This window comes from Canis lupus, chromosome 13, assembly GCF_003254725.2.
Source record: "Canis lupus dingo isolate Sandy chromosome 13, ASM325472v2, whole genome shotgun sequence".
Taxonomy (NCBI): Eukaryota; Metazoa; Chordata; class Mammalia; order Carnivora; family Canidae; genus Canis; species Canis lupus.
This window is the reverse complement of record NC_064255.1, coordinates 44,054,218-44,067,276: the sequence shown is the minus strand read 5'-3', so window position 1 is coordinate 44,067,276 and position 13,059 is coordinate 44,054,218. Positions and strand designations below refer to the sequence as shown.

Here is a 13,059-nt window from a genome sequence, read left to right as displayed (position 1 = left end):
CTGCATACCTGGATCATCTTCTACAGCGTCTTTCACGTGGGTAAATATCCCATTGTTTGAATTTCAAAGTCTTTTAAACCAATTCCCATTGGTGAATGTTTAGGTGATTAGTGTCTTTTAAACGTTTTAAACTGTGCAGAGATGAAGATCCATATTCACAACCATGATTATTTCCTTAGGGTAAATATTTAGAAATATTAGTGTCAAAAGGTATGTATTTAAGGCTACATATATATATATATTTATGTATATATTTATATAAAATATATATAAATTTAAGGCTAAATATATATAAATTTATATAAAAATATATATTTTTTATATTTATAATATATATTAAATATATATATATATATATTACAACTTTGCCCTGCCTAGCTGTGATCCAGAATGGTGGTTGCCAACTTATATGCCCATCAACTACGTGTGGGGAGTGTATTTTTCTATATATTTGCCCAGGACCAGATGTGATTCCTTTGTGACCATGAGTAGCTTGATTTCATTATCATGTGCACAAATGCCCACACGCTTATTTGTATGTGTGTGCGTGTGTGGTCATGTATCTGGAATCGTTCTTACAGGATGTGCTTTATCTTTTGAACATGTCAGTCTGTCATGTGGGGTGGGTTTGTCAATGCATCATCCCGGCGTGTCCACTCCTAAATCCGACTGTCTTGACGTCGCAGGTGCCTGTCTGAACATCACCCACAGCCAGTGCCAGCTGCTGCCCTACCACGCCACCCCAACGCCTCTCTTCTCAATTGCCAACAACATGGACATGGAGAAGTTCCTCAAATTCTTCCTGTACCTACATCGCCTCAGTTGCTACCAGCATATCATGCTTTTTGGCTGCAGCCTGGCCTTCCCCGAGTGCGTGGGCGACGGTGACAGGTATTTTGGAGTCAGGGCCCCTCAGTGATGAGTCAGGTGGTGCATAGGTGTGAGAGCCATGAAGCCATCCCAAGCTCCCACCGGTTATTTTTGTTAAAGGAGAAAACATCCCATAGCAGTCGTAACCAGGTGTCATTCTTTCAAACTAGATATTTTTTGGGTTTTTTTTGTTTTTGTTATGGTCAATCCTGGGATAGTTTTATTTCTGGAAGAAAGTGTTCAGGATGTGAGGCGGAGGCCACAGCTGGGAGCCCGAGCAGCTGCTTGAGTGAGGGTCTGGGCAAGGGCAGCAAGCTCCAGGAGCTTAGTGAGAAGACTTATCGAGGTGTAGACAGGTTAAGGAAACAAATCAATGATCCCATGAGAGGAGATGCAGTTCTAGTCCCCAAGACGTGGAGGGGCAGGGGGCCGACAGCCCCTGGAAAGGGTGGCAGCTCTGGGCAAAGGGTCCTCCAGCCACCAGGTGCTGTGACCCGAAGCAGGGGAGCACAGCCGCCGCCGGCCCACCCTCTGACCTAGGACAGGGAGAAATGAACCCCCTGAATTGGCTCTCCTCCTGCCCCCACCTGCCAGGGCCTCCCCACTTGAACTCCCAGCCGTTGGGCAAGGGTGTGTTATTGATGTCAGCACAAGAGATGAGATCCCCAATCTCATCTAAATATCTCTGGGTCCAAAGTCCAAAACCTCATCCTCCAAATCAGGTATAAGTGAGATGCTGGGTGGTTCTCATGGTCAACACTGGAACCTAGAGCAGGGGTGGGGGTGAAGGGTAGACGCAGAGGAAGAGCGGAGATTGTTGGGCAGGGTATCAAATAAGGTTAGAAAGAATGTTTGGGTGGAGGAAAGAACATGCAAGTGAGTGTGCTTGTAAGCTCCTTTCTTTCTTTCTTTCTTTCTTTCTTTCTTTCTTTCTTTCTTTCTTTCTTTCTTTCTTTCTTTCTTCTTTAGATTAAATTGGCATATAGCATTATCTGGGTTTCAGGTGTACCACATAGTGATTCAATATTTGTATATATTGCCAAACCATCACCACAATAAGTCTGTTTAACATCCATCAGCACACATGGTTATAAATTTGCTGTTTCTTATAGTGAGAACTTTTTTTGTTGTTGTTTAAAGATTTTATTTATTTATTCATGAGAAACACATAGAGAGAAGCAGAGACACAGGCAGAGGGAGAAGCAGGCTCCATGCAGGGAGCCCAACATGGGACTCAATCCCGGGTCTCTAGGATCACACCCTGGGTCAAAGGCAGGCGCTAAGCCACTGAGCCACCCAGGGATCCACTTATAGTGAGAACTTTTAAAATCAACTCTCTTAGCAACTTTTGAATATGCAATACAATATTATTAACTCTAGTCACGATGCTGTATATTACATCTCCATGAATTATTGATTCTATAACTGGAATTTTGTACTTTATGACCACCCTCGCCTTATTGAAACGACACAATTTCAGTATTTCATTATTATATTGAAATAATAATTTCCAATAAGAGTAAATTGATGAAAGTATATGTTATAGAATATTTTAAATTTACTAAGCATCCATTTAAAACATTTTCTTCAAAGCAAGTGTTAAATACATAATCACATAAAGCATCACTTATTTTCTGAATTTAAATGTTAGAGAGTTTTCAGAATAACAATGTCAGAATGAAATTCGTTTTCAAGTGCGATTAGGCTCCATGTTATTTGTACTAATTTAAGTAGTGTGTAAAGTATGTTTTGAACAGGACGAAGGCATTTATCATTTAAATGGGGGCCAGTCTGCATTGCCACAGAATAAAACTTGGGTAGAATAGAAACAGTAGATTCCTGATTGTAGAAGTAAAGAACTATGTGCAGATAGTGCTTGCAGAAAAGCATTTTACTAGAAAGAATCATCTGCAGAGTATGTTTTCATGGTAACAAGAGAGAAACAGTGGCAGTATAACATGGTGGTTGCAATATTTTTCTAGAGCTGCTGTAACAAATTACTACAAGCTGGGTGGCTTAGACAGTTCTCTCACAGTTCTAGAAACTGGAAGTCTAAAATCTGACAGGGCCCTGCTCTCTCTGGGGATTTGGAGGGGGGAGAAATCATTCTGTTCCTATTCCAGCTTCTGCTGGTTTCAGGTTTTCCCTGACCTGTGGCCACAGCACTCCAGACTCTCCCCCCATCTTCACGTAGCCTTCTCTGTGCATCTCTCTCCTCTTGTGAGGACACTTGTCATCGGTCCAGGTAGCCCAAGATGATCCCATCATCCTAAGGTTTTTTTTTTTTTTAATTTATGATAGTCACACACAGAGAGAGAGAGAGAGAGAGAGAGAGAGGCAGAGACACAGGCAGAGGGAGAAGTAGGCTCCATGCACCGGGAGCCTGAGGTGGGACTCGATCCCGGGTCTCCAGGATCGTGCCCCCGGCCAAAGGCAGGCGCTAAACCGCTGCGCCACCCTGGGATCCCTCATCCTAAGGTTCTTAATTTAACTATGCTCACAAAGAAGACCTTTTTCCCCAAATAAGGTAATATTAACAGATTCCAGAAGTTAGAACACGGACACATCATTTTGGCCCCCCCTCCCGCCCCCCCCATTTAACACACAGTAGTGGCCAGGAAGGCAGGCCAAGGAGCCACATGTCTCAGCCTTCTCATCTGTAAAATGGAGATAATAGTCAAATCTCCTTTGCAAAAAAGTTTTTCTTCTTAAATAAAATTTGTTTTTCTCTTGACCTGGTTCATCCTGAAAAATGCTCTCGTGGGAATGTTTTTCATTTTTTGTTATGGTGCTTATAATTTATAGTCACCTTTCAGGTATATTTTGGGGACTTATCCTATTTTTTTATTATTACATGTATTATTATGTTTAATTTTATAATTATTCTTTCAAACCAGGGCTTCCTGGTATCAGTGAGTGTGTGCGTGGAAACTGCAAACTAAATTTAATAAGCAAATAAGTTAGTAAAGGTAAGATGTATTGTAGAAAATAGTTCAAATATAGTTTTCTTATATTTCACTATTTTGGATCATCCACTATACTAATTTTCTCTAACTATTCAAATAATGGAAAATTGCTTATATTCCATTCCAGATAAGAGAGCTATTTAGTAATATTTAAAATTTAGAAAAAAAATAAAATAAAATTTAGTTTAAAAAGATCTAGTGGGATGTGTAAATTGTATGGTTTTTAACCTTTCCCCTTTGAGGCTTCATATGCTCATTAACTACATTATAGAACAATGAGCTTTAAGTTTCTATTTAGGCTAGGCTTGCTGTTAATAAATATGTGTAACACAAGCTAATTGAAGTGGTATATAACTTAAATGGATTCAACGAAACTTATCTCAGACTACAGAGATTTCACTGATAAACAATTTGGATAGCCATAAACATATATGGGTTAGAAGGAGTAGCTTAAAAATATGAGCAAGAACTAAAGAGAAATCCACAATTCCTGGGCCAGGAGAATCAGTTGTTTCTGGATGGCTTTTTTTGATAAATACAATGAAGATCTCTGTTTGGAAGCGAAAACAGGCATTGCATACACATGCTTTTGATGTGTAGTTATCCCTCACACCCATCTATAACATTTCAAAGCTGAAGGGGGGGTCAGTGTGGCTTCAAAGGTCCAATTTTGCTTCTAGAAGACACCCAGGAGATCTGCTGATGTGGGGTGACAGTCACCCCACTCACATCTTATAATACTTTGTGCTCACGAGATGAATCCTTAACATTAAAAACTTGACATGTTTGCTATTGATTTTTTTTCTCTCTGGACTATTGATTTGTCACTAGGTCCTTCACAGAAATTCTTAATATCTGTGGGGATGAAATAAAAATTCTTTATTTAGCTAGATTCCTTGAGATTAAAGATTCTATTTCAAACCTAAGAACTCTAGGAAAATTTTCTGTAGTGTACTTAATCCCTGTGGGATTGTGATAGAGATCAAATGAGTTTCTTCAAAGGAGCTTCTTCAACAATGCTATGCTTTTTTTCCCAAATAAGTCTGTTCATTGGAAATCAGAAAGTTTAACCTGGCAACTACAGAGAAAGCACTTGAAAGTTTGAGGGGAGATGAGACCTGATTCAAATTGTAGCTCTGCCAAATTGCCAACTGACCCAGGAATTGCCAATGTCTCTTTTTTATAAGACCTTGGGCGTTTTAGTTAGCCTTACTGACCTGCAGTTTACTCATCACTAGAATGAGAGTGGTAATACCTCCTTCACAAGCTGTGTTTGTTTGTGTTAAACAGAATAATTTATATAAAATGCCCATGCCTGGTCTACACTATATGGCACAGAGTAACTTCTCCATGAATAGCAACTTAACTATTATTTATATAATAGTCAACAATGATATGTGATTTTCTGGGAGGGTTAGTATAAGCTTCATCACTTCTTTTAGAGATGCAAGATTTGCATTTTTTTTTTCCCTCATTTTTCCCACCTTTTAACCTTGATGAGTCATGTCAAGCATCGTGTTTCATGTGTCTGCTGGCCATCTGTATGTCTCTTTGGAAAAATACATATTCAGGTCCTCTCCCCATTCTTTAATTAGATTTTTTTTTTCTTGGTGTTGAATTGTATAAGTTCTTTATATATTTTGGATATTAACCTCTTATGAGGTATATCACTTACAAATATCCTCTCCCATTCATTATCTTCTCCCTTTTTGTTTTATTGATAGTTTCTTTCACTGTGCAAAAGCTTTTTATTTTGTTAGAGTCTCAATAGTTTAGTTTTGCTTTTGTTTCCCTTGCCAGAGGAGACGTATCAAGGAAAATGTTTCTAAGGCCAATAACAAAGAAATTACTACTTATATTTTCTTCTAGAAATTTATGGTTTCAGATCTCACATTTAAGTCTTTAATCCATTTTGAGTTGTTTTTTAAGATTGATTGATTGATTGATTGATTGATTTTAGAGAGAGCTAGATCAAGAGAGTGAGCCTGTAGTTTTCTTCTTTTGTGCTGTCTTTGTCTAGTTTTTGCTTCTAAAATTTTGATAATAAACCAAGATTGGGATTCTGCTATGTTGCTAACTTCCATTCACTTTATAGTCATCTTTTAAGCTTTTGCTTTTGCTAAAATCTTGGTAGGCAAATAAAAGTTCTAGGCCCATTTTTGTTTCAGTCCCTAGGGAGAAAGAAAAAAATGTTAAAAGAAACAAGTGGTATTAAAAATTGCCTTTTGGAAGGCACATTTTGCTCATTTCTTACAAATACCTTAGACTTCCTTTTAGGTGCAGCAGAGTTCCCTAGAAAAAATGAGCCCATACTCCAGTTCCCATTTTTAAAGTTACCATAAAAGTTTCCTATCATTTCAATTACACAGATGACACGAGCTTCCTATTCTGACTCCCTCATATCCCTAGGGATGGCCATATTATTGAAGTGGGCTCTAGGTGAATAATCAAGATGGGCACCCAAATTATCACTGGGATGATTAAGAAATATTTGCTATACTAGAATTCTAAAGCCTCTCCCCCATCATCCAATTTATACTCACAGTTTCTACTACTGAGCAGCATTGTATTGCCACACCATTTCTGAATTAAGTTTTGCTGACGATGTTTTAATAAATAAGAAAGCAACATTCATCTGATTCTAATATAATTTTGGAGGGCTTACTGTGTTCTTAAGTGTGTTATTTTATAAGACAGCATGGGCCAATCTCCTATGTAAATGCAACCCTGAAATCATTGTAAAAGCTAATTGTAAAATATAGCTTGCTTTAAAACAATTTATCATATAAAGTCAGCATAAGCTTATTTTATTATTTTTTTCTAAATGGAGAATAATTATATACTGCTAACATATTTTATTCAAGATTTTATTTATGTCCCAAGAACTCTATTGTATCACATTTGGGAATGAATAGAAACATTAGAGAATTAACGTTTTTTTCATACTTATAATTTTTAAAATGTATATAGGTCAGTAGTCAAATAAATATAAGCTTTGTTATTACCGACTAAATATTCTAAAAGCCATTTTTGAGTTTTTCCCTGAGTTTTTCAACTCACTTGGAAGCAGCAGGCTTTTTTAACCAAACCAGTGCTGACTACTTGGCTGTTAAGATGGTGAATTATATGGCTGTTTCTGTTTCATCCTCAGTTAATCTAATCTACCCTGCTTTTTTGGCATTATACATAAAGTATTAAATGATAAGTAAAGTTCCATTTTATGAGCCAGAATGGCTCCATGTGTGGGTAAGATATAGTCAGATCACTCGTATTACTTTTATTTTACAAAGACTTAAAGCAGGTCACCACAGCTCAGCTCTTTCTGACAATGCTCTATCTTTTTAGATAGATGTGTGCTTCTGACACACATCACTGATGGTGAATCAAGCACACACATTGTATCAAGCTCAGAGGAGTCATTTGTTTACTTTTCTCCTCAATAATTCATTGGTATTATGTGGATGTGACTAGAATTTAGATTTAATACTTCTGATTCCGTTCATTTGAAGATCCATATGTAAGGCATCATTTCATGATGTACAAAAATCAAAACAGCTGCAAAAATAATTTAACAATTGCAAGTTTCTTTTGTGACTTGTTAATCCTCTATCCCATGAGCCCTGGTAGGATGCCAAATATTAATGAGAATCAGGATTGTGTCGGTTATAAGTTGTGTGGAATTTTATATTCCCTTTCAGGGGTGGTTGTGTGGTTTTACATTATTCACACTCATCTTAATTCAAGCTGTGTTTATCCTTAATCCTTGCTGGTATTTCCTTGTTTTTCTATTTTAAGGGCGACCCCCTACTATCGGCATATAAGCAAGACACTCAATCTGTAGAGGTTTCATCTGTAGCAATTTTACTGACATTTTCCTCTTACATGAGAATTATTTCAAGATTGAACAGCACGCGTAAAATTTGCTGACCTAATGGGGAGCAAATCACATGAGCAGCGCTGGCATGAGCTCTTGGATAATCCATAGAAATTGAGAGTTAGGTAGTGATGGCTCTGCTCCCAATTTATGGACGGCTTTATTCCAAGCAGGCCACTGAATCATCCCCTGCATGTGATTCATTTATTTTTTTCGACAAATATTTACTGACTGTATATACTAGGCATATAGCTGCAAACAAAAGAGATCCTTGGCCTTATGGAACTTTAATTATGTTGAAGGAAAATAAGCAATAAGCAAATAAATGGGTAACAAATTAAAAAAAATTCTAAATAAATAAATAGTAGCATATCAGACAGTGATATGTGCAATGGAAAAAATTCCAGCAAGGAATTGGAGAGCATTGGGAAAGTGGGGGTGTGGTGGCAAGACATGCAATTTTAAGCAGAGTGTTGCTCAAGGAAACTTCGCTGAGATCTGTGAGGACATGAGAAACCAGGAGATGAGGGAGACCTGGACATCTGTTGGTGTTTCCAATTTATTTATGCCTTTAGCAAGGATTTATTGGCACCTACAATGTGCCAGGTGCATAGTCTGTTGCTGGGCATGTGGAAATGAATAAGATACAGTTCTGCCTTCAAGGAACTGAGCATAATGGGGGACCAGACGTGAAAATAATTAAATTGTTGTGCAATGTGATCAGTTTACAAAGTGTGGGGGTAACAGAAAGACGGAAGAAGAACTCTTTTCCATCTGGCATTATTAGGGAAGGCTACTCCTGGGGAGGAAGTAACAGCTGAATTGGTTTCGGAGGAGAGCTAGAAGTTTGCCATGTGGGCGAGGTTGAAAGAGGAAGGCGTTACAGGTAGAGTAACAGCCTACATCTATCCTATGTTAGGGGAACTACAACTAGTTTAATTTTACTCGGGTATAAAATGGGGAGATTTTAAGCCTATGTTAGGGAATTCTAAGAAGTAAAATTAACAACACTTACTGACTAATTGCGTATGAATGGTGAGGTTGAGGGTGAGGCAAAGGTTTTTGGGCTTGCGGACTCGGGTAGTTAGTATTACCACCAAGAAGATCATGTATCTCAAAGGAGAAGGGGTGGCTGTAGTGGTGCATTGAGCTAATATTGACATAATGTCTATCTGCTTCAAGAAGTACATGACAGTACTTTCCCTTTCAGAGGAGTTAAGAACATTTTTTTCTTCTGTAAGAGATGATGTGATTTATACTTTTATCTAGTGGTTTGCTAGTGAACTGACTCCCTGAAAAATAAAAACCAAACCAAACCGAAACAAATCAATCATTTGTAGTATTTGTAGTATTTGTTGATTTCTGTGTTATAAACACTCTTACCAGATTCCAGGCTAATAATAGCTTAACAATCTACTCCCACAGCACTGTGTTTTATCCCTTGACAAGTAATTGTTGAGCTCTCGCTAGATCCAGAGCACACAGCAATATGCTGGTTATTTCTCATTTACTTTTCCATATCCACTTCCCACCGTCCCCCACCTCCCTCTTCTCCACGGGGAGGGGGGGTCTCAATAATGGCTACTTTCTACCTTCCTGTGGGGCTCAGCCAATGGGAACCACCAACATGACGTCAGAGTATGGGAAGAGAGGTTATGTAGTCATCCCCTACTTCTTTCTTTCCCAGATTGCATGGGTTGCTGCATCCCACCAGGAGAGGCTGTGGCTCCTACCAGCCTTCTCCATATGGCTTTCTCTAAGTTCCAATAACTGCTCCTTAAGATTGAGATGCTAACAGAACCTGTCCCAGAATACTGCACTACTCCTTGTTGGTTTTGCTAAACCCGGCCAGTACCTTTGCTAAGTGGCCCTTTCATTAAATGCTCTGCAGTGATCCTACTTCAGCGGGTCATTTCTTTCCTGCTGTAACCATGGCTATTACAAGTGAAAAATCAGACAGACATAGTCCTTGTTTTTAAAGAGCTTCAGGCCAGTGTGACCAAAAATATCCTAACATTTCTTATTATTTCTCTTCTGATGTGGGACAATGACATACAAATATTCTCTTGTACACTTTTCTATCTTCATGTCTGGTGAAGCTGGGAACCAAGGAAATGCCTTTCTTACTGTCATACCCCATCTAAACCATATCTCTTATGAGGTCTCTTGAGGCCAACAGAATGTGCTGGCATAGGAAATTGATGCTGCTGGTCCATCAAAGAGAAAACAAGGAGTCTCTTATTTTTGTGTTTTCCAGCAGTGGTGATGAAATCATGCTCTTGTGTCAGTTGTGGACTTATTCCTGTGTTACCTGTGGCTCATGTTTATGAAAAGAGGTCAGCTAGGTGATACATTTTGGAGCCCTGGGCTGGAGTCATGATATCCAACTATGAGATCTCCTTTTAGGCTTGGGTTTCCCCAGGCGGAAATAGGAGTCAGTTATCTTGCAAGACCTTTCCAGCATTAACATTTTTTTCATGACTAAGGTCTGCAGCTCTGGTTGCTGCCTGTGACTATGACTTTGTGAGCATTGTCTACTGAATAGCTCAGCCTAACAAAGAAAATTTCAGAATATGTTTTTTTAAAAATTATTATATGAGTCTCATCAATGACCACATCTAATTCAGTTGCATGTGTCTGACCCAGTAATATATCAAAGAAAAATATATTAGTTACCCACTAGTGTGTAGCAAATTACCACGAATTTAGCAGCTTACAACAATGCACATCTAGCTCTATTTGTGCCTAGCAGAGCCATGGCTCATGGTCCCAAGAAGCATCTGAAGCATGTAGCAGTTCCAAAGCATTGGATCCTGGATAAACTGATGAGGTGTGCTTGCTCCTTGTCCGTCTCCTGGTCTCCTTGAACTGAAAGAATGTCTCCCTCTCATCGTTTTCTTAAGGAACAGACCTAAGTATGCCCTAATAGGAGATGAAGTAAAGAAGATCCATATACGGCATTTTATTAAGATTGATGACAAGATCCAAACCTACCCAGCAGAGTAGATTATATCAGCATTGGTGAAACTGGGGAGAATTCCCATCTGATCTGTGACACTAAGGGTTCCTTTGCTGTTCATTGGACTACACCCAAGGGGACCAAGTATAGGTTGTGGAAAGTGAGCAAGATCTTGGGGAAGGAGGGATTCCTCATCTGGTGACCCATGATGCTCATATCATCTCCTATCCTGATCCCCTCATCAAAGTGAATGACACCATTCAGACCGATTTGGAGACTGGAAAAGTTACTGGTTTCATCAAATTTGACACTGGTTAATCTGTGTATGATGACCAAAGGGGCTAACCTGGGAAAACTGATGTGATTACCAACAGAGAGACACCCTGATTCTTTTGATGTAGTTCACATGAAAGATGCCAATGGTAATAGCCTTGCCACCTGGCTCTCTGACATTTTTGTTGTTGGCAAAGGCAACAAACCATGGATTTCTCTTCCCTGTGGAGAGAATATCTGCCTCACCATTGCTGAAGAGAGAGACAAGAGACTGGTGGCCAAACAGAGCAGTGGGTAAAAGGTCTTTAGATGACATGATTGGAAGTCTTTATACTTAATTAAAGATAATGCAGCATGATTAAAATAAATAAATAGATAAATAAAGCAAACAGTACACATCTATTATCCCATAGTTTCTGAGGATCTGCAATCTGGGAATGACTTATGTGGGTCCTCTGCTTTAGGGTCTGTCATATGGCTACAATCAAGATATAAGCCAGGGCTGGGGTCTTTTCTGAATCATGTTGGAGGAATTTTAGTTTCTCAGAAGTTGTTGGACCGAGGGTCTGTTTCTAGCTGACTATTGACTGACCCTACTCTTAAGCCATGTGAGCTCTGCAATATGCCAACTTGCTTCATCAAATCCAGTAAGGGAGAGAGTCTGCTAGCAATAGAGAAGTCATAATCTTATGTACCCTAATGATGGAAATGACATCCCATCATTTTGTATTGGTTGCAAGCAAGTCTCTATGCTGACCAACACTCAAGGGGAGGAAGGGGCTTACACAGGGCATGAATATCAGGAGGTGGGTATCATTGGGACCATCTTAGAGTCTGCCGGCCACAGAGACTTTTTTTTAATGGTAAAAGAATTTTAAATCCCAAGCTCTTCTAATATATTCAAAAATGAGTTTATTTGCCAAAAATAAAAAGTGACAACTAAATGCGATGTGAGATCCTGGGTATATTTGGATAGAGTTCTTTGTTAAAGGTATTGTACCAATATTAATGTTCTAGTCCTGATAATTATACTGTAGTTACATAAGATGTTTGCCTTGGGGGAGTCTAGATGGAAGATATATGGAAACTTTCTGTAATGTTTTTATAACTTGTCTCTAAGTCAAAAGGTAGGTCAAAGTCAAAAATTAGAAAGAGTGATTTGTAAAATTTAAAAATCCATAGCTGTATAAGTCTCCTTTGTGGCCACAGCTTGTTCAGTAATTAACATTATATCTTTATTGGAACTTTTTTTTGCAGATAACATATATAAATTTGGGGAGAAATAGGAAGATGTTGGTCAAAGGGCACAGTAAAGAAAACAAAAATCTGTAATTTTTTTGTAAACAAAGCAAACAATTTCGGTAGATAAATTTGCTAATGATTATGTAGGTATATATAGTGGAATATTACTCAGCTATAAAAAGAATGAAATCTTGCCATTTGCAGTGATGTGGATGGAACTAGAGGGTTTTATGCTAATCGAAATAAGTCCATCAGAGAAAGACAAATACAATATGATTTCTTTCACTCATATGTGGAATTTAAGAAATGAAACAGAGGAACATAGGGGAAGGGAAGGAAAAATAAAATAAGATACAAACAGAGAGGGAGGCAAATCATGAGAGACTCTTAACTGTAGGAAACAAACTGAGGGTTGCTGGAGGGAAGGTGGGTAGGGGGAAGGGGTAATTGAGTAGGGGCCATTAAGAAGGGCACGTTGATGTGATGAGCACTGGGTGTTCGGTGCAAATGACGAATCACTAAATTCTACCCCTGAAACCAATAATACACTCTATGTTAACTAAATTGAATTTAAATTTAAATTTTTTAAAAAAAATTATATAGGTAAAATCTACCACTTTTTTTTGTTAATTATTTTAGAATGTCCTTCCCAGTGAAAATACCATAGAAGCCTCACTTTCACTGTATAGTAGAATTATTTATATATTTATTTATATGTATTTGTTTCAACAAATAATTTACAGAGATGATGTAACAGTTTTCTGCTTGAACTTTAGTTGAAATGCGTTAGGGACTTCTGCACACCACCAAATGCACTTCACACATCAATTTAAAATAATCACCAGTTCTAAAATAAGATTCTGATAGCCAAATTC

General features: G+C 38.3%; 1 protein-coding gene and 1 pseudogene across 1 annotated transcript in view; both read left to right on the top strand.

Moving 5' to 3' along the window:
• CORIN (corin, serine peptidase) overlaps nt 1-13,059 on the top strand; it is a 235,033-nt gene that overhangs the window by 73,664 nt on the left and 148,310 nt on the right. The window contains 1 exon segment of the mRNA XM_035714411.2: nt 687-891. Within this exon segment, the coding sequence (XP_035570304.2) occupies nt 687-891 (205 nt within the window).
• Nucleotides 10,467-11,240, top strand: LOC112652292 (40S ribosomal protein S4, X isoform-like; annotated as a pseudogene).